Source organism: Pituophis catenifer, unplaced genomic scaffold, assembly GCF_029215685.1.
Source record: "Pituophis catenifer annectens isolate HBS135680 unplaced genomic scaffold, rPitCat1.0.hap2 SCAF_3, whole genome shotgun sequence".
NCBI lineage: Eukaryota > Metazoa > Chordata > Lepidosauria > Squamata > Colubridae > Pituophis > Pituophis catenifer.
This window is the reverse complement of record NW_027256883.1, coordinates 3,228,004-3,249,403: the sequence shown is the minus strand read 5'-3', so window position 1 is coordinate 3,249,403 and position 21,400 is coordinate 3,228,004. Positions and strand designations below refer to the sequence as shown.

General features: G+C 44.3%; 1 protein-coding gene across 1 annotated transcript; it reads left to right on the top strand.

Moving 5' to 3' along the window:
- The first annotated feature begins 13,077 nt into the window (after positions 1-13,077).
- On the top strand, positions 13,078-20,714 carry LOC139315570 (protein THEM6-like). The gene is made up of 2 exons (XM_070941961.1): positions 13,078-13,599; positions 20,607-20,714. The coding sequence occupies exons 1-2, from the start codon at positions 13,078-13,080 to the stop codon at positions 20,712-20,714; spliced, it is 630 nt and encodes a 209-aa protein (XP_070798062.1).
- Positions 20,715-21,400: the final 686 nt, after the last annotated feature.

Sequence of the window (21,400 nt, the reverse complement as noted above, 5' to 3'; positions counted from 1 at the left end):
ACTATCAAGCCAATCTGGGCGACTTACGACATCACAAAATGTCAGTTAGAAAGTTATGGTTCAGAACATTTCAAGTTAAAACATTAAAAAGGTCTGCCATATAAACCATTTTTTTGTTGTGCGTTCTTTATTCCATCCTCTGGAATTCTTCCCTTCAGACTCAAAACGCTAAACATAGTTTAACAGGGCTGCGAAAACATTTCCTGCTGCTGTTTTTATCTTTCCAGATCCAGATCCAATGATGGGGGGGGAAAAAATATACCTTCATTTCTGGCAGATCTAATGGGAATAAGTTGCTTTTCTGCCAATCGGGTTTTTTCAAGAGGCAAGTGGACTCTCTGGTTTTTCTTTGAAGAAGACATTTCATTTCTCATCCAGAGAGGAGAGCGCCACAATGCTGAAGAAGCTTCTTGGGTGAGAAGTGAAACGTCTTCAAAGAAAAACCAGAAAGTCTAGTTGCCTCTTGAAAAAAAAAGCTCCTTTGGGACTCCGATGATGAAGCACCCACAATTTCTGGTGGCCAGCTGTTCCATTGGTTAATTGTCCTCACTGTTAGAAAATTTCTCCTTAATTCCAGGTTACTTCTCTCCTGGATCAGTTTCCATCCAGAGTTTCTTGTCTTGCCTTCTGATGCTTTGGAAAATGAATTGACCTTTTTTTAACAGATTAATAAAGTTGGAAGGGACCTTATAGGTCATCTAGTCCAACCTCCACTCAAGCAGGAGACCCTACACCATTTCTGACAGATGGCAGTCCTAGTCTCTTCTCGAAAGCCTCCAGTGATGAAGCTCCCACAACTTCTGAAGGCAACTTCTGTTCCACTGGTTGATTGTTCTCACTGTCAGAAAATTTCTCCTTATTTCCAGGTTGAATCTCTCCTTGATCAGTTTCCATGATTATTCCTTGTCTGGCTTTCAGGTGCCTTGGAAAATAGGTTGACCCCAGTGGTGGGTTTTCAAATTTTTTACTACCGGTTCTGTGGGCGTGGCTTGGTGGGTGTGGCTTGGTGGGTTTAGCAGGGGAAGAATATTGTATAATCTCCATTCCCACCCCACCAAATTAAATAATTTGGCTGAAGACAGATTTAAAAACACCCCAATAAATTAAAACCAATTAAAATTTGTATTTTAAAAGGGAAAAAATTAAGCCAGGCCAACCTGATGGAATAAAAAGGTTTTAAGAGTGCGGTGGAAGGTGCGCAGATCCGGAATCCTCCGTATCTCCGGAGGGAGCTCATTCCAGATCGTAGGTGCCCCCCACAGAGAAGGCTCTCCCCCTGGGGGCCGCCAGTCGATATTGTTTGGCCTACGGCACCCGGAGGAGCCCCCTCTCTATGAGAGCGTACTGGCCAGTGGGAGGCTACTGGTGGCAGCAGGCGGTCTGGTAGATAACCAGGTCCTAAGCCATGGAGTGCTCTAAAGGTGGTAACCAAGACCTTGAAGTGCACACGGAAGACCACCGGGAGCCAGTGCAGCTCGCGCAGGAAAGGTGTTACATGGGAACGCCATGTCGCTCCCATAACCACCCACGCCGGCATACTCTGCACCAGTTGCAGCCTCCAGGTGCTCCTCAAGGGGAGCCCCATGTAGAGAGCGTTGCAGTAGTCCAGGCAGGAAGTGACGAGGGCATGAGTGACCGTGCGTAACGAGTCCCAATCCAGAAAGGGACGCAAACTGGCGAATCAGGCGAACCTGATGAAAAATCCTCCCTGATCAGAACCTGCTGACACCCACCTCTGGTTGACCCCCTCCTCTCTGTGGCAGCCCCTCAAATACTAGAAGACTGCTATCATGTCTCCCCTGGTCTTTCTTTTCTCTAGACTAGCCAAACCTAATCCTGCAACCGTTCTTCATCTGTTTTAGTTTCCAGCCATTAATCGTTTTAGTTGCTCTTCTCAGTACTCTTTCTAGAGTCTTGTTGGAAGGAATATCCTCCTGGGTTCAGTTCCAAGTGGGGAAAAAGACACCGGATTCATGGAAGTTGCTTGGAAAGAAGGTTTATCGATGAACAGGATCACATGGCTTGAGATCCTGGGCAGAAAAGGGCAGGAATGCTGAGAGTGCCTGCGTTTTTTATACCCTCTCTGGGTTTTTGAATTTGTGCTTGTATTCTGATTGGTTGTCAGACTCCCACGGGGCCATGCAGGGGTAACTTTATAGGTTGTCTATGTCCCAGGCTTGGTTGAGCCTTGCTGGGTGATGATGTAATGAAAGGGCTTTGGGTAATTCCTACTATGGCTCTGCTTGAAGGAGGTAGATCTTTTGTTATGTAGAATAGACTGGCCCAGGCCTTAATGGCCCATTGACAAAGGGTGGGGGGCTGAGTTTCTGCCTCCCTTTTAAGGGAAATATTCTGCCTTTTTATTATTTCCTAAAATATCTCATTTTTCTAGGAGAGGGGTAGATGATAGCTTCCTACAGTCTCAACAAATTTTTTTCATCGTGGTGTCCAAAACTAGATGCAGTATTCCGGGTGTGGCCTTACCAAGGCATTATAAAATGGTAAAACACTTAAAATCACTTAAAACACTTCAAGTGATCTTGATTTTATCCTTCTGTTTATGCAGCCTAGGATTGTATTGGCTTTTTTTATATATATATATATCTGCAGCACACTGCTGGCTCCTATTTAAGTGATTGTCCACTAGGACTCCAAGATCCCCCTCACAGTTATTACTAAGGAGGCAGGTACCACCTATCCTACACCTGTGCCTTTGATTTTTCTTGCCTAAATGTAGAACCTTGCTTTTCTCATTATTGAATTTTGTTTTGTTAGGTAGTTCAAGTCTGTCAAGATCCTAATCCAAATCCAAATTGCCCTAACCTTCTGGCACCTCTTTCACCCAATCTTTGATTAGACATGCATGGTTTCTGCTTTAAAGACCCCTGCACCAGTGGTGGGTTGCTCCCGGTTCGCACCGGTTTCGCAAGAACCGATAGTAAAAATTTGTACTAGTTCCGAGAACCGGTAATAACATTGGCTGGCCATGCCCCCGAACAGGTTGCCGCTCGCTTACCCCGCCCACCTCATCAGAAGCTTTTCTTTTTTCTTTTTTACTTTTTAAAAGCATTTTTTTCTACAACCTCTTCGGCTGAAAAAATTCTTTTAAAAGTAAAAAAAAAAAAAGCCTCTGATGATCCTGCGGCTCAGCTGGGAACGTCAAAGCATTTTTTCTACAACCTCTTTGGCTAAGAGGTGGTTAAAAAAAATGCTTTGAAAAGCCTCTGATGATCTCAGCTGAGTTGCCTGATCGGCAGAGGCTTTTTCAAAGCATTGTTTTCTGCAACCTCTTTGGCTGAAGAGGTTGTTAAAAAATGCTTTTAAAGCCTCTGACGATCAGGCAACTCAGCTGGGATCGTCAGAGGCTTTTCAAAGCATTTTTTCTACAACCTCTTCAGCCGAAAAGGTTGAAAAAAAAAATGCTTTGAAAAGCCTCTGACAATCTCAGCTGAGTTGCCTGATCGGCCGAGGCTTTTCATAGCATTGTTTTCTTCAACCTCTTCAGCCAAAGAGGTGGTTAAAAAAAATGCTTTGAAAAGCCTCTGACGATCCCAGCTGAGTTGCCTGATCAGCAGAGGCTTTTCAAAGTGTTTTCTGCAACCTCTTAAGGTTGTAGAAAAAATGCGTTTAAAAGTTAAAAAAAAAAAAAAGTTGCCCACGCCCACTCCCGGTCACATTACCCCCCACCAAGCCACGCCCACAAAATAAGCCACGCCCACAGAACCGGTAGTAAAAAAAATTTACAACCCATCCCTACTCTGCACACCCTGCTTTGTTACTCCAGATTCCTTATCCAGCTTCCTACATGGAGAAGTCAATTGCATGATCTCCGGCTCTTCTTCTCCAGGTGTAGAGATACAGGTATTCCTCAATCAATCAATCAATCAATCAGAATAGAGCTGGAAGGGACCTTGGAGGTCTTCTAGTCTAGCCCCCTGCTCAAGCAAGAGACCCTGATGGTGAGAGCTATATGCAACAAAATTGCATTTTAATGTATGCCGGTTAGTGTACATTCAAAGTGACAATAAAAGTATTCTAAATCTTCACTATCTGAGACAGGTGACTGTCCAGTCTCTTCTTTAAAAACTCCAGTGATGGAGCACCCACAACTTCTGGTGGCAAGCTGTTCCACTGGTTAATTATTCTCACTGTTAGGAAGTTTCTCCTCAGTTCCAGGTTGCTTCTCTCCTTGATTCAAATTTCTAGGTTCTATCGTATCTCAAGGCCTAAAATGGACACCTAACATTAAAAAGTCATCAAAAAAGCACAGCAAAGAATGTTCTTCCTGCGCCAACTCAGAAAGCTCAAACTGCCCAAAGAGCTGCTGATCCAGTTCTACAGAAGAATTATTGAGTCTGTCATCTGCACTTCCATAAGTGTCTGGTTTGGCTCTGCAACCCAACAAGAGAGACACAGACTTCAGAGGATAATTAGAACGTCAGAAAAAACAATGGCTACCAACCTGCCTTCCATTGAGGACCTGTATACTGCAAGAGTCAAAAAGAGGGCTGTGAAAATATTTACAGATTCCCTCGCATCCTGGACATCAATTGTTTCAACTCCTACCCTCAAAACGACGCTATAGAGCACTGCACACCAGAACAACTAGACACAAGGACAAGTTTTTCCCGATCGCCATCACTCTGCTAAACAAATAATTCCCTCAACACTGTCAAACTATTCACTAAGTCTGCACTACTATTAATCTTCTCATCGTTCCCACCACCCATCTCCTCTCATTTATGACTGTATGACTGTAACCTTGTTGCTGTATCCTTACAATTATATTGATTGTTTCCTGATTGCTTATTTGTTCCCTATGACTATCATTAAGTGTTGTACCTTATGAGTCTTGACGGATGTATCTTTTCTTTCTATGTACACTGAGAGCGTATGCACCAAAGACAAATTCCTTGGGTGTCCAATCACACTTGGCCAATAAAGAATTCTATCTTTCTATCTATCTATCTATCTATCTATCTATCTATCTATCTATCTATCTATCTATCTATCCATCTATCCATCCATCCATCCATCTATCTATCTAATTGTTTCCTAGTATGATTTGATTGCTTATTTGTACCCTATGACTATCATTAAGTGTTGTACCTTATGACTCTTGACGGATGTATCTTTTCTTTTATGTACACTGAGAGCGTATGCACCAAAGACAAATTCCTTGTGTGTCCAATCACATTTGGCCAATAAAGAATTCTATCTTTCTATCTATCTATCTATCTATCTATCTATCTATCTATCTATCTATCTATCCATCTATCCATCCATCCATCAATCTATCTAATTGTTTCCTAGTATGATTTGATTGCTTATTTGTACCCTATGACTATCATTAAGTGTTGTACCTTATGACTCTTGACGGATGTATCTTTTCTTTTATGTACACTGAGAGCGTATGCACCAAAGACAAATTCCTTGTGTGTCCAATCACATTTGGCCAATAAAGAATTCTATCTTTCTATCTATCTATCTATCTATCTATCTATCTATCTATCTATCTATCTATCTATCTATCCATCTATCCATCTATCCATCCATCCATCCATCTATCTAATTGTTTCCTAGTATGATTTGATTGCTTATTTGTTCCCTATGACTATCATTAAGTGTTGTACCTTATGATTCTTGACGGATGTATCTTTTCTTTCTATGTACACTGAGAGCGTATGCACCAAAGACAAATTCCTTGGGTGTCCAATCACACTTGGCCAGTAAAGAATTCTATCTATCTATCTATCTATCTATCTATCTATCTATCTATCTATCTATCTATCTATCTATCTATCTATCTATCCATCTATCCATCCATCCATCCATCCATCTATCTAATTGTTTCCTAGTATGATTTGATTGCTTATTTGTTCCCTATGACTATCATTAAGTGTTGCACCTTATGATTCTTGACGGATGTATCTTTTCTTTCTATGTACACTGAGAGCGTATGCACCAAAGACAAATTCCTTGGGTGTCCAATCACACTTGGCCAGTAAAGAATTCTAATTCTAATTAGTTTCCATCCATTGTTTCTTGTCTTGCCTTCTGGTGCTTTGGAAAATAAATTGACTCCCTCTTCTTTGTGGCAGCCCCTTGAATACTGGAAGACTGCGATCATACCCGCCCCCTCGCCCCGCCCCACTAGTCCTTCTTTTCTCTAGACTATCCATACCCAAATTCTGCAACCGTTCTTCATATGATTTTATCTCCAGGCCCTTAATCATCCTACTTGCTCTTCTCTGCGCTTTTTCTCAACAAATCTCAACATCTTTTTTTATAATGTGGTGACCAAAACTGGATGTAGTATTCCAGGTGTGGCCTTACTAAAGGCTTTATAAAGTGGTACTAATACGTCATGTGATTTTGATTCTACGCCTCTATTTATACAACCAAGGAAAAACGTTTGGCAACTGTCTCCTGTTCATGACGGTTGCAATGTCCTGGGGTCATGTCTAACTGAATGTGTCCTGGGCTGTCTAACTGAATGATTTTAAATTGGGTTTTAATATTGGGTTTTAAAATTTGGCCAAAACTATTTAATGATTTTAATTAATTTTAACTATGATATTGTATATTTATGTTTTTAATCTTGGCTGTACACCGCCCCGAGTCCTTCAGGAGAAGGGTGGTATATAAATAAAATTATTATTATTATTATTATTATTATTATTATTATTATTATTATTATTATTATTATTATTATTATTTAATCTTTAGTGAGATTCACAGCCTTTGAGGCTGGTTAATAGCTCAGCAGCTCGAGTCCTAACCAAGGACCTAGGAACTGTTAAGGTATCGTCGGAGGATGTAAGCTGTTCCGAGTAAGGTGGTTTTTTGTAGAGTCAAAATGTTCAAGTCCGGCAAATTTAGAATTTCTAAATAGCGGGGTAGCCCTTTGGGTATTGCTCCGAGGGCTCCAATTACAATCGGGACAACACACGATTTCTTTTTCCACAGTCGCTCAACTTCAATTTGCAGGTCCCGGTACTTTGTGATTTTTTCTTGCTGCTTATCTTCAATCCGTGCATCACCAGGTATTGCAATGTCAATGAACCATACTTTTTTCTTTTCAACTATTGTTCTGTCAGGTGTGTTGTGGACCAAGTGCCTGTCAGTCTGAATCCTAAAGTCCCACAAGATCTTGAGTTTCTCATTCTCTAAAACTTTCTCAACCTGATGTTCCCAGTGGTTTTTGCTGTACTCAAATCCAAACTTCTGGCACAATTTCCAGTGAATGATTTTAGCAACACGGTCATGGCGTTGTAGGTAGTCAGTTTGTGAAATTTTGCTGCACCCACTGATCAGGTGGTCGACTGTCTCATCTTTCTCATTGCAGAGGCGGCATTTGCTGTTGGTGGTAACATGTTGAATTTTTGCCTTCATACAGTTTGTGGCTAGGGCTTGTTCTTGAGCTGCCAAAATAAAGCTTATTATTATTATTATTATTATTATTATTATTATTATTATTATTATTATTATTATTATTATGTCACCATCATTTGTGACCTTCTGACAAACGAAGTCCATTGGGAAGCCAGATTCACTTAACAACCGTGTTACTAAAAGCTGCAGTGATTCATTTAACAACGATGGGAAGGAAGATCATAAAATGCGGCAAAATTCACTTAAATGTCTTGCTTAGCCACATAAATTTGGGCTCACCTGTGGTCATAAGTCAAGAACTACCTGTAACGGGGGGGAGGGGGCCAAATTTCCAGTGACACCATTGAGGAATGTCACTTTGATGCTTTTTAACGTCCCTACAGATTGAACGGATTAAACTGTGAGCTTTAAGAAGGAAATCCATTTTGAAATTGAGAGGGAATTAGGGGTGACATGATCATAGTCTTTCAATATTTTGAGGGGCTTCCACAAAGAAGAGGAGGGGGTCGATTTATTTTCCAAAGCACCAGAAGGCAGGACAAGAAACAATGGGTGGAAACTAATCAAGGAGAGAAGCAACCTGGAACTAAGGAGAAACTTCCTAACAGTGAGGACAATTAATCAGTGGAACAGCTTGCCACCAGAAGTTGTAGGTGCTTCATCACTGGAGGATTGTTAAAGAAGAGATTGGATAACCATCAGTCTGAAATGGTATAGGATCAACTGCTTGGGCAAGGGGCTGGACTAGAAGACCTCCAAGGTCCTTTCCTTTATTCTGTTAAAGCTGTGCAAAGGAAGTCATCGGAGTTCAGCTGCCCTGCGAAAGCTTCTTGTGGTTTATTTTGAGTATGTTGGCAATCTTCCCAGCTTCTCTTTGGGTGAGGCTTAATGAAAGTCACCTTAAGCCACACGGAAGCTTAATGTAATTAGTACTCACAGAGGAGGGAGGGAGGGAGGGAGAATGAATAATGAGGGATCCTTGGTGTTTTCTGAGTTTGACTGTTTGGTTGCAGATAGATTAGATGGGATGGGATGGGATGGGATGGGATGGGATGGGATGGGATGGGATGGGATGGGGCGGGGCAGGGCGGGGCAGGGCAGGATCTTGGAGATCTTCTAGTCCAACCCCCAACTTAGGCAGGCAACCCTACAGTCCAATGGTTATCCAACCTCTTCTTAAAAACTTCCAGTGTTGGATTGTTGGAAGAAACATCCTTCTAGGTTCTGCTCCAAGTGGGGAAAAAGACACTGGAGACATGGAGACTGCTTGGAAAGATGGTTTAATGGTGGACAGTTTCACATGGCTTGAGTTCCTGGACAGAAAAGGGCAGATACAGCAAGTTTTTTTTGAGTTTTATGCTCTCTCTGGATTTGAACTTCCTGGGGCCCCGAAAGAGTACTCTGATTGGTTGTCAGACTCCCAGGGGGTGGGGGTCTTAGCTAGCCTTGCTGGCTGATGGTCACATGTGCTTCCCAGGTCACATGTGGTGAGTTTCTGCTGCTATTGTGTAGAGGGCTACTCCTATCTTTGTTGGATCTTTGGCAATTCCTACTATGGCTCTGCCTGAAGGAGGCAGATCTTTGTTATGTAGAATAGACTGGCCCAGGCCTTAATGGCCCATTGACAAAGGGTGGGGGGCAGGAAGGTGGGAGCTGCTTTGTCTGTAAAATATGCTTCTCCATTTCTCATCCAGGGAAATGTAATATTCTGCCTTTTTCATATTTCCTAAAATATTTCACTCTTCCAGGAAAGGGGTGGGTGCTAACTTCCTACAGGAGCATTCCCAACTTCTGGAGGCTGTCAGATCCGTGAATCTGCCATTTCTCAAGGGGGAAGAGTGGGACCCTTGCATTTACTATTGCATTTATACTTTATGACTTTCTCTCCCCAATATATCCTGTATCCTGAAAATTACTGGTTTATACCTTTTAGACTGGCGCCTAAGCCGCCTGGCATTTTCTCACCTCTTGGGGAATGTAAGGGGAGGGAGGGCCATGTGGATTCCATCGCTGGAGAGGCAGCGGAAGGATGGCCCTGAGAAGGTTCCCTTATCGCTTTCCCAAAGCGGCCGGTACAATAACATCTTCACACCTTTGGATTGGCTGAATCCACATCGGACTGTTGGGAGGAGTTTCTAATTCCTTTATTCTAACTGCACCAGAGGTGGGTTTCAGCAGGTTCTGACCAGTTCTGCAGAACCGGTAGCGGAAATTTTGAGTAGTTCGGAGAACCGGTAGGAAAAATTCTGGCTGGCCCCGCCCCCATCTATTCTCTGCCTCCCGAGTCCCAGCTGATCGGGAGGAAATGGAGATTTTACAGTATCCTTCCCCTGGATTGGGGAGGGAATGGAGATTTTACAGTATCCTTCCCCTGGAGTTGGGAGGGAATGGGGATTTTACAGTATCCTTCCCCTGGAGTTGGGAGAGAATGGGGATTTTACAGTATCCTTCCCCTGGAGTGGGGAGGGAATGGAGATTTTGCAGTAACCTTCCCCTGGAGTGGGGAGGGAATGGAGATTTTGCAGTAACCTTCCCCTCGAGTGGGGAGGGAATGGAGATTTTACAGTATCCTTCCCCTGGAGTTGGGAGGGAATGAGGATTTTGCAGTAACCTTTCCCTGGAGTAGGGAGGGAATGGAGATTTTACAGTATCCTTCCCCTGGATTGGGGAGGGAATGGAGATTTTACAGTATCCTTCCCCTGGAGTGGGGAGGGAATGGAGATTTTACAGTATCCTTCCCCTGGAGTTGGGAGGGAATGGGGATTTTACAGTATCCTTCCCCTGGAGTAGGGAGGGAATTGGGATTTTGCAGTAACCTTCACCTGGAGTAGGGAGAGAATGGGGATTTTACAGTATCCTTCCCCTGGAGTTGGGAGGGAATGGGGATTTTGCAGTAACCTTTCCCTGGAGTTGAGAGAGAATGGGGATTTTGCAGTAACCTTCCCCTGGAGTAGGGAGGGAATGGAGATTTTGCAGTATCCTTCCCCTGGAGTAGGGAGGGAATAGGGATTTTGCAGTAACCTTCCCCTGGAGTAGGGAGGGAATGGAGATTTTGCAGTAACCTTCCCCTGGATTGGGGAGGGAATGGAGATTTTACAGTATCCTTCCCCTGGAGTTGGGAGAGAATGGGGATTTTACAGTATCCTTCCCCTGGAGTGGGGAGGGAATGGAGATTTTACAGTATCCTTCCCCTGGAGTTGGGAGGGAATGGGGATTTTGCAGTAACCTTTCCCTGGAGTAGGGAGGGAATGGAGATTTTGCAGTATCCTTCCCCTGGAGTTGGGAGAGAATGGGGATTTTACAGTATCCTTCCCCTGGAGTTGGGAGGGAATGGGGATTTTGCAGTAACCTTCCCCTGGAGTAGGGAGGGAATGGAGATTTTGCAGCATCCTTCCCCTGGATTGGGGAGGGAATGGAGATTTTACAGCATCCTTCCCCTGGAGTGGGGAGGGAATGGAGATTTTGCAGTATCCTTCCCCTGGAGTAGGGAGGGAATGGAGATTTTGCAGTAACCCTCCCCTGGATTGGGGAGGGAATGGAGATTTTACAGCATCCTTCCCCTGGAGTGGGGAGGGAACGGAGATTTTACAGTATCCTTCCCCTGGAGTTGGGAGGGAATGGAGATTTTGCAGTATCCTTCCCATGACAGGCCCACCAAGCCATGCCCACCAAGCCATGCCACACCCACTAAGTAATACCCACAGAACTGGTAGTAAAAATTTTTTACTACCAGTTCTGTGGGTGTGGCTTGGTGGGCTTGGGATGGCTTGGTGGGCGTGGCTTGAGGGCTTGGCACAGGAAGGATACTTTATCATCTCCATTCCCACCCCACTCTGGGGGAAGGATACTGCAAAATCCCCATTTCCTCCCGATCAGCTGGGACTTGGGAGGCAGAGAATAGATGGGGGCAGAGCCAGTCGGAATTTTTACTATCGGTTCTCAGAACTACTCAAAATTTCCGCTACCGGTTCGCAAGAACTGGTCAGAACCTGCTGAAACCCACCTCTGATGCAGGGGTAACTTTGTAGATTGTCTTTTGAGTCCCAGGCTTGGTTGAGCCTTGCTGGGTGATGCAATCTCCCCAGCTGCCAGGTGGTGAGTTCTGTTGCTAAATAGGTAGAGGGCTAATCCTACCTTTGTTGGATCATGGGTGAGGGCATTTGCTTATGAATAGACCTAGCTATCTCTTTATCTCTTAAGTGTTGACATCTAGTGTGGGCTATTGAGGATGCAGGGGTTATTAAGAGTGAGTCTCCTTCCCACCTAAAAAACATGTTTCTCCATTTCTCATCCAGGGAGGTATAATATTCTGCCTTTTTTTAATATTTCCTGGAATATTTCATTCTTTGAGGAGAGGGGTGGGTGCTAACTTCCTACACTTTCTTCTAGTTTTTGAATCCTCTCCGGAAAGGAGTGTTCAAGACTAAATGTTGAGCCAAGTTTGCATAAAGGCAGCTAAATCATATGATGAACGGTTGAGGGAGCTAGCTATGCCTGCTCTATTGTAGAGATGGCTTAGAGGCAAGGATTCTGAAATCCAGCAGGTTCTGACAGGTTCTGGAGAACCGGTAGCAGAAATTTTGAGCAGTTCGGAGAACCGGTAGCGGAAATTTTGAGTAGTTCGGAGAACTGGCAAATACCACCTCTGGCTGGCCCCAGAATGGGGTGGGAATGGAGATTTTGCAAAATCCTTCCTCCAGGAGTGGGGAGGGAATTCAGATTTTGCAGTATCCTCCCGCTGCCACGCCCACCAAGCCACACCACGCCCACAGAACCGATAGTAAAAAAAAAAAATTGGATTTCACCATTGCTTAGAGAGGACATGTAACTGTCTTCCAGTTACTTGAGGGGCCGTCAGAGAGAAGAGGGGACTGACTTCTTCTCCAAAATGGCAGAGGGCAGGACCAAAATTAATAGGTGGAAGAGATCCAATCTAGAAGTAAGGAGAAATTTCCAGACGGTGAGAACAATTACTCCATAGAATAGCTTGTCTCCTGGAATTGTGGATGCTTCATCATTGAAAGACTGTAGAGATTCTTAGTCATCCGGTTCATGGCTGTCCCAAAGGTGCTTTTTTCAGGAGGCAACTGGATTTTCTTGGGGGATTCTTTTTCCCTTTTGAAGACGTTTCACTTCTCATCCAAGAAGCTTCTTCAGCTCCGACTGGATGGTGACAGGATCCTTCCGTTCCCCACTATCCTGTCAAAAATAGTTTTCAAAACTAGAGTGGACAACCATTTGACCGGGATGTTACAAGATCTGCTACCCTGAGCAGAGAGTTGGACGAGAAGACCTCCCTTCCAGCCCTGGGATTCTATGAGGTAAGCAGAAGATTCCTTGTAGCCTTCTCTGCCACCCATTAATTATCAGTTGTAATTAGATGTTACAATCCTTCGTTGGCTTAAGCCAACCTCTTGCTTCATCAAAGAAGCGTTGAAGCTGAAGGCGGAGTTCTACATGAGGTCCACTAAAGAGTCAAAAAGCTCCCGGAAGAAGCATAGAGCGGTCACTTCAAGGCAGAAGAAGGACAAGACCAAGTTGGAGAAGAAGAAGAAGAAGAAGAAGCAGAGAGAAATATCTGTCTGTGGAACTTCTCTCCTTCGCGAACCTTCAGCTTGCAACTCCAACTCAAGATTCGAACTACATCTCTCTATATTCCAGGCAGATCACTGATATTTCAATATGTTGGTGCCGGTGCTGATAATATTCTCACTTTCAGCTTTTGTTGCCGCCATCTTCTTCGCCTTCCTGGATGCTTGGTATCTAATTTGGGCCCTCCTCCTGTACTTTCGTTGGAGGTATGCAGACCCCCAAACAAAAGCGTTGGATGAAGACGTAAGGTACAGCTGGGTCGTGCCTGCTGATCTGGACTCGCTGGGACATATGAATAATGCGCGCTACGCCCGGGAGGCTGATTTCGGCCGTTATGCGTACATGTTCCACTGTGGTCTCATGCAAACCGTCTGGAACCGTAAATCCAACACCATGATGACGGCTTCCTCTTGGCGTTTCCGACGGTCTTTGAAACTGTGGGAACACTTTGCCATCCGGACACGCTTGTTAGGCTGGGATGACCACGCGTTTTACCTGGAGCAACAATTTATCAGTTGCAAAGATGGGTTTGTCTGTGCCGTTGTGCTGGTCCGGCATCACGTGAGCGGCATGTCTCCAAGCGAAGTCCTCCAGATTCTGTACGGGAGGCAGGTAAGGCTTCCAAACTTATCGCAAAGGGTGTGATTGTTGACCTCAGGGCACACTTCCATCATACAGGCCATCCACCTGTACAGAATTTGACCAGGGTCAAGAGCAGGGGTGAAATGCTCCCGGTTCAGACCGGATCGCCCAATCCGGTCGGGATGGAGGCGGGTGGTTCGGAGAACCGGTAGCAAAAATCCCCGCCCCCTTCCCCTCCATGCCCAGCTGAGCTGCGCGATCATCAGAGGCTTTTTTTTTTTTTTTACTTTTAAAAGCATTTTTTCTACAACCTCTTTGGCTGAAAAAATGCTTTTAAAAGTTAAAAAAAAAAGCCTCTGATGATTGTGTGGCTCAGCTGGGATCATCAAAGGCTTTTAAAAGAAAAAAAAATCTTTTTTTCTTTTAAATGCCTCTGCTGATCAGGCAACTCAGCTTGGATCGTCAGAGGCATTTAAAAGAAAAAAAAGTCTCTGCCGATCAGGCAACTCAGCTGGGATCGTCAGAGGCATTTAAAAGAAAAAAAAGTCTCTGCCGATTAGGCAACTCAGCTGGGATCGTCAGAGGCATTTAAAAGAAAAAAAGTCTCTGCCGATCAGGCAACTCAGCTGGGATCGTCAGAGGCATTTAAAAGAAAAAAGGTCTCTGCCGATCAGGCAACTCAGCTGGGATCGTCAGAGGCATTTAAAAGAAAAAAAAGTCTCTGCCGATTAGGCAACTCAGCTGGGATCGTCAGAGGCATTTAAAAGAAAAAAAGTCTCTGCCGATCAGGCAACTCAGCTGGGATCGTCAGAGGCATTTAAAAGAAAAAAGGTCTCTGCCGATCAGGCAACTCAGCTGGGATCGTCAGAGGCATTTAAAAGAAAAAAAAGTCTCTGCCGATTAGGCAACTCAGCTGGGATCGTCAGAGGCATTTAAAAGAAAAAAAGTCTCTGCCGATCAGGCAACTCAGCTGGGATCGTCAGAGGCATTTAACAGAAAAAAGGTCTCTGCCGATCAGGCAACTCAGCTGGGATCGTGAGAGGCATTTAAAAAAAAAAAAGCCTCTGCCGATCAGGCAACTCAGCTTGGATCGTCAGAGGCATTTAAAAGAAAAAAAGCCTCTGCCGATCAGGCAACTCAGCTAGGATCGCCAGAGGCATTTAAAAGAAAAAAAGTCTCTGCCGATCAGGCAACTCAGCTTGGATCGTCAGAGGCATTTAAAAGAAAAAAGGTCTCTGCCGATCAGGCAACTCAGCTGGGATCGTGAGAGCCTTTTGAAAGCATTTTTTTACAACCTCTTCGCCGAAGAGGTTGTAGAAAAAAATGGTTTTAAAAGTAAAAAAATAATAATAAATGGCTACACCCACCCTGTCACATTACCCCCCACACACACACACACACCAAGCCACGCCACAGAACCAGTAGCAACAAATTTTAGATTTCACCACTGGTCAAGAGCCAGGAGTTTCTTCCACTTCCTAAATAGTGAATACATTCCAGCACTTCAAGGAGGGATCTAACTTAGAACTACAGGAGAAATTTCCTAATAGTTAGAACAATTGATCAGTGGAACAGCTTGCCACCAGAAGTTCTGAATGCTCCAACACTGGAGGTCTTTAAGAAGAGATTAGGCAGCCATTTGTCTGAAAGAGTATAGGGCAGTGATGGAGGAACTTTTTGGCACCGAGTGCCCAAACGGAAACATGCGCGCGCGCATGTTTGCCAGAGCGCCGGAAGCCCAAAGTCCAGAAACCCCAAAACCAAGCATGCGTGCGTCAGTGGTGCCGGAAACCAAAAGATCCGCCTGCGAGGGCATGCACGCCCACAGAGAGGTCTCTGTGTGCCAGCTCTGGCACGCGTGCCATAGGTTCGCCATTACGGGTATAAGGTCTCCTGCTCGAGCAAGGGGTTTGGGCTAAAAGACCAAGGACCCTTTCCGGTCTCTTATTCTGCTTCCTCCAACTCGGATAGGCATCTCTTGGCCCCTCGAAAACCCTGCTCCTAAGGTCATGTCTCTTCCTGCCTTGGAGGAGGAGGAGGAGGAGGATACAGGAACGATCAGAACTGGTTGGGATCTAACCCTGGTTGAGATAGGCAGCTGCAACAAAGCAGCTTTCAAATCCAACTTGATGGAGGCTGAGCTGACACAGAAAGAAGGGGAAAGCGGAGACAAATGCAGAATCCTTGCCTAGGAGAGAGGCCATCAAGGCTCAGACGTAAGGAAAGGAGTATCTTATTTGTAGTCAGGTAGGTATTGAGCAAGCAGCATTTGCATGCTGTTTGCTCAAGCAACTTTTCGGCAGCTAAGAACAAGGTGCTGAAAACTGGCGTCAAATCCAAAATGTGGGAAACATTAACGTTTAAAAGAAATGCTGCTTCTGTCTTCCAAACTGGTTTCCCAACAGAAGGAAGTTTTCAACTCCTTCCTAAAAGATAAAGGGGAGAGAGGGGGAGAGAGAAGATAGAGGAGGGGAGAGAGGGAGAGAAGGGAAGAGGGGGCAGAGGGGATAGAGAGGGGGAGAGATGGGGAGAGAGGAGAAATGAGAAGGGAGGGAGAAGAAAGAGGGAGAGAAGAGAGGAGAAGAGAGAGAGGAGAGAAAAGAGAGAGGAGAGAGGGGACAGAGGGGACAGAGAGGAGAGAGAGGGGGGAAAGAGAGGGGAGAAGGGAAAGAAAAGGGAGAGGGAAGAGAGAGGGGAAGAGATGGGAGAGAGGAGAAATGACAAGGGAGGGAGAGAGGAGAGAGAGGGAGAGGATGGAGGAAAAAGGAGAGAAAAGAGAGGGGAGAGGAGAGAAAAGAGAGGGGACAGAGGGGAGAGAGAGAGGAGAAGGGAAAGAAAAGAGAGAGGGAAGAGAGAGGGGGAGAGAGGGGGAAGGAGAGATGGGGAGAGGAGAAATGACCAGGGAGGGAGAGAGGAGAGAGAGGGAGAGGACGGAGGAGAAGGGAGAGAGAGGAGAGAGGGGAGAGGAGAGAAAAGAGAGGGGACAGAGGGGAGAGAGAGAGGGGAGAGAGAGGGGAGAAGGGAAAGAAAAGGGAGAGGGAAGAGAGAGGGGGAGAGAGGAGAAATGAGAAGGGAGGGAGAGAGGAGAGGGAGAGGACGGAGGAGAAAGGAGAGAGAGGAGAGAGAAGAGAGTGGGGAGAGACGGGAGGGAGAGGGGAGAAAGGAGAGAAAGAAGGGAGAGGACGGAGGAAAAAGGAGAGAGAAGAGAGAGGGGAGAAAGAGAGAGAGAAGCTAAGATATTCTTCAGCGAGGAGGGCTGCTGCTATGAATCTCATTTTCCAAGTCCTCTTCTCCCTGATCTTTGTGTCATTATGTGCAAGAAGAATCAAGGACTTAATCACAAGAGCCAGCCACGCAATGCAGCTGTATATAACCTAAGGGCTATATGATTTTTAGGCTGTCCTGACTGAAATTCACTTTCATAAATGAGGACATCATTTCATTTATTGGATTTATATACCGCCCTACTCCCCAAGGACTCAGGGCGGTGAACAGCCACAGAATAAAACACATACATACAAAATTTAAAAACAGAATAAAACCGAATTAAACAATTTGGCCGAGACAAATTTAAAACACCCAATAATTTTAAAAACAAATTAAAATTTACATTTTAAAGGGGAAAGATTTAGGCCAGGCCGGCCTGCTGGAATAGGAGTGTCTTCAAAGCACGGCGGAAAGTGCGCAGATCCGGGATCCTCCGTATCTCCGGGGGGAGCTCGTTCCAGATCGTAGGTGCCCCCACAGAGAAGGCTCTCCCCCTGGGGGCCGCCAGTCGACATTGTTTGGCTGACGGCACCCGGAGGAGCCCCTCTCTGTGGGAGCGTACCGGCCGGTGGGAGGCTATTGGTGGTAGGACATAAACCATTTCTTGATTTTTCTCATGGGTCAGACTTTCTCTCCCATTCTTCAAAGCAGATTCCAGCTGTATATTAGGAAAGCTTTTGAGGATTTAAAAAACAATAAATAAATAAAACAGCCAGCTGATACGATCTGAGGTTCTCTGTGGAAACTGTGATTTTGTATCTAGACATTTTTATGCCATCTCTAAAAAGGCCACTTCATGATTCATTGGGTCATCAGTGCAAAAATATTTCCTTACCGCAATCCTTCATGCCTTCAACACAGACAGAACTTCAATTATACCACTTCTAATATACTAATATACTGGGGGGGGGGGAAACTGGGATACGTTCAGAAATGCCTTCAAAATAGCCCAGATTTTGGATGCATTCTGCATATTAAGGTTGAGGTCCCTTGGTTTAAAAATTGTCGCTTTATAGTGCATCATTTTGCCCAATTAAAGGTTACAAGAGCAAGAGATTTAATAGTATACAGAATAGCTAACCCATTAACCGTGGTGGCATTCAGCTGGTTCAGACCAGTTCGGGCAAATTGGTAGTGGCCACTACTAGTGGCTATGCCGTTCTGTTTAGCCACATTTTCTAAGCTGTGTGCATGCATACAAGCTGCGTGCATGAGCAAAGCTCACATTTTCAGTGTGCGACACTCACATTTGCTCACATTTTCGGTGCACGGCGAACCGGTGGTAAAATTATACAAAACCCACCTCTGCCCATATAGTACGGTACCGTATGAATTCTCCTGAGAATGTTTTTATCGCCTTAAATGAAGAACATAAAGACAGTAGATTGCAGTGTAAATTTTTCTGTTGCCCTGAATCGTGCCTGGGAAAAGGCACTCCACCTACAAGTATATTTCTCAAACCTCATTATGCAAAATATTCTAAACTCCCTGTGTATAAAATTATTTATCACTTAGTCTTTGCACAATACATTTTCTTCACTCATCTTAAGCAAAAGCTTTATGTTGACTTTTGGCCTTGATAAATTTAATTTAGTTTTGTTTAATTTTTCATTGTGAGTCTTGCAATGAATTAAGACAGGTTGATAGACGAGAGATGAGAGATAAAAGATAGATGAGAGAGAGAGATGATAGGTGATAAATGATAGATGATAGATGAAGAGATAGTAGATAGGTAGATCAGTAGATAGATAGATAGATAGATAGATAGATAGATAGATAGATAGATAGACAGGCAGGCAGGAGAGAGAGATAAAGACATAGGCAGATGGATAGACATGGCTAAATGATAGATCAACAGAGACAGTGAAGGAGATAGATGATAGATAGATAGATAGATAGATAGATAGATAGATAGATAGATAGATAGATAGATAGATAGATATGATATCATATGATAGAGTAAATAGAGAGGCAGATGGATAGATAGATGGAAAATCAATAGAGACAGACAATGCAGATGGATAGATAGATATATACAGTAGATGATTGACAGATGATAGATAAATAGACAGACAGACAGATAGACAGGCAGGCAGATGGATAGACAGATGGATGGATAGATGATAGATCAATAGAGACAGACAGTGAAGCAAATGGACAGATGATAGATCTTCTTCTTCTTCTTCTTCTTCTTCTTCTTCTTCTTCTTCTTCTTCTTCTTCTTCTTCTTCTTCTTCTTCTTCTTCTTTCTCTTCTTCCTCTTCTTCTTCTCCTCCTCCTCCTCCTCCTCCTCCTCCTCCTCCTCCTCCTCCTCCTTCTTCTTCTCCTCCCCCTCCTCCTCCCCTTTTGTAGTTTTAAACCATATTCTGTATTTAAATCTTAGAATGTTGTACAGGGACTCCTCAGGCTACAACCATAATGGAGCCTGCCCATTATGCTCATAAGTTGTAAAAAAGGTTGGTAACCAAACTGATTTTACGAACATTTTTTCCAATGGTCATTAAGCAAATGCCACAGTTGTTAAGTGGACCCGTTGTATAACCATAGGATGCTGAAAATGGCCATAATCGTGGTTGTATTGCTGAGCTCCTGAAGTGAGATCACATGACCACCGGAAGGGGTTACCATCAGAAATTTGTATATGGGACAGAAGTCCCCTTTTTCGGGTCCATCATAACTTTGAACTGGGTTGCTAAGTGAGCAGCAGGGGTGAAATCCAGCAAGTTCTGACAGATTCTGGAGAACCAGTAGTGGAAATTTTGAGTAGTTTGGAGAACCAGAAAAAATGCCACCTCTAGCTGGCCTCAGACTGGGGTGGGAATGGAGATTTTGCAATATTCTTCCCCCAGGAGTGGGGTGGGAATGGAGATTTTGCAGTATCCTTCCCCTGGAGTGGAGTGGGAATGGAGATTTTGCAGTATCCTTCCCCTGCCATGCCCACCAAGCCACACCCACAGAACTAGTAGTAAAAAAAATTGGATTTCACCACTGGCGAGCAGTCAAAGGGTTGAGAATTACCCATATTAAGAACTTGGTGGTTGATTACCAACCCAATGTCCTCTCTATAGTGAAAGGAAAGGATAAAAACTGTTTTTAAATGCCTCTACTTGGCTTCTGTTCTTCCAAACAATATCCATGGAGTAGAATAGAGTAGAGTAGAGTAGAGTAGAGTAGAGTAGAGTAGAGTAGAGTAGAGTAGAGTAGAGTAGAGTAGAGTAGAGTAGAGTAGCAAGGAATGGAATGGAATAGGATAGGATAGGATAGGATAGGATAGGATAGGATAGGATAGGATAGGATAGGATAGGATAGGAGTGGTGACCTTGATGGTTGCCAGGCTCTCAAAGTCCACGCACATATTCTCAGCATTCTGTTTCCCCTTTCCCTCCGCCCCCCCCCCAGTTCATTGGCAAGTTGAAAAGTGTCTTGTATATCATATGTCTTGTATGATGTGCCTGACATTGAAAGGGGCCCCACCTGTCCACACTCCCTTTTCCGTCATCTTTGTTATGCAGGCCTTGCAAACACGCATCTCCTCCCTTCCTTCTGAGTTCATGCCATGTACAGCAAATGGCCCTATGGCAAATGACCCACCAGTACAGCAAACAGAAAGAAAAGCTATCACCAGAACAAACATAAAGTAGCAGTTAATTCTATGGAAAACACGGGCGTTTCCCCCAAATAGTGAGAGACACCCGGACTCAAATTTTGCACACCTCCTGTTTAGGTCCTCCAGCCTCCTTCGCTGTTTAATTTGTGGGATTTAATTGCAGGTGGAATCTCCTGAAATCCCTGAAGATGTCCACTTTTGGCTGAAAAGCAACCAAATCAATAGAGAAAGACTAAAAAATGAGGTCGAGAACAATAGCAAAAGGAAGTAGAAGGTTCTTTAGATCTGCTGATAGCCCACCTTCGGAAACATCTGGACCACCTGTTCTTCTGTATAAAGCCAAAGAGATGTTATTCATAATCGTATCTAATGTTGTCATGAGTATCCCAGGGGCTAGGGGTGTAGGAGAGTCAAGTAGTCCTACGCGCATCACGATTTCATTACACAAAGGCTGATACAAACCATTACATCATTTGAGAAAGGACATCAAGACGGACATCGCCATCATGGTTTCTACCAGATGCTGCCATATTCTGTGGACTGAACAACAAAATGGAAGGCTGTAAGCCTGATTAAAGTTTAGATCTGATGCCAAAAGGAGATTTAATTAGATTTGTTGTTGGGTCATTTGTTGTCGACATTATTCCTAGAATAAAACCTGGGACAGTGTCTTAATCTTTACTGTGTTTCCAAACTCCAATTTCATAGGAATGCAAGTTGGGTAAAATTGTGGTTAGAACTTGAATCCAGAGTTTCTGCAACACAGTTCTGCAATCGGAGCTGTTTGCAACATTCCCTGCAAAGGCATCCAGTTCACATATTTTTCAAGCGATCAGTTTGAACTGCCAGTTGAGTTTTAGGCCCAGTTGGGAGACTGGGTTAATGGTGCAGGATCCAATCTGGGTCCTCCATCGGGACGTGAATGTATGTCCTTGTTCATTGTAGTGTGAGGCTGCC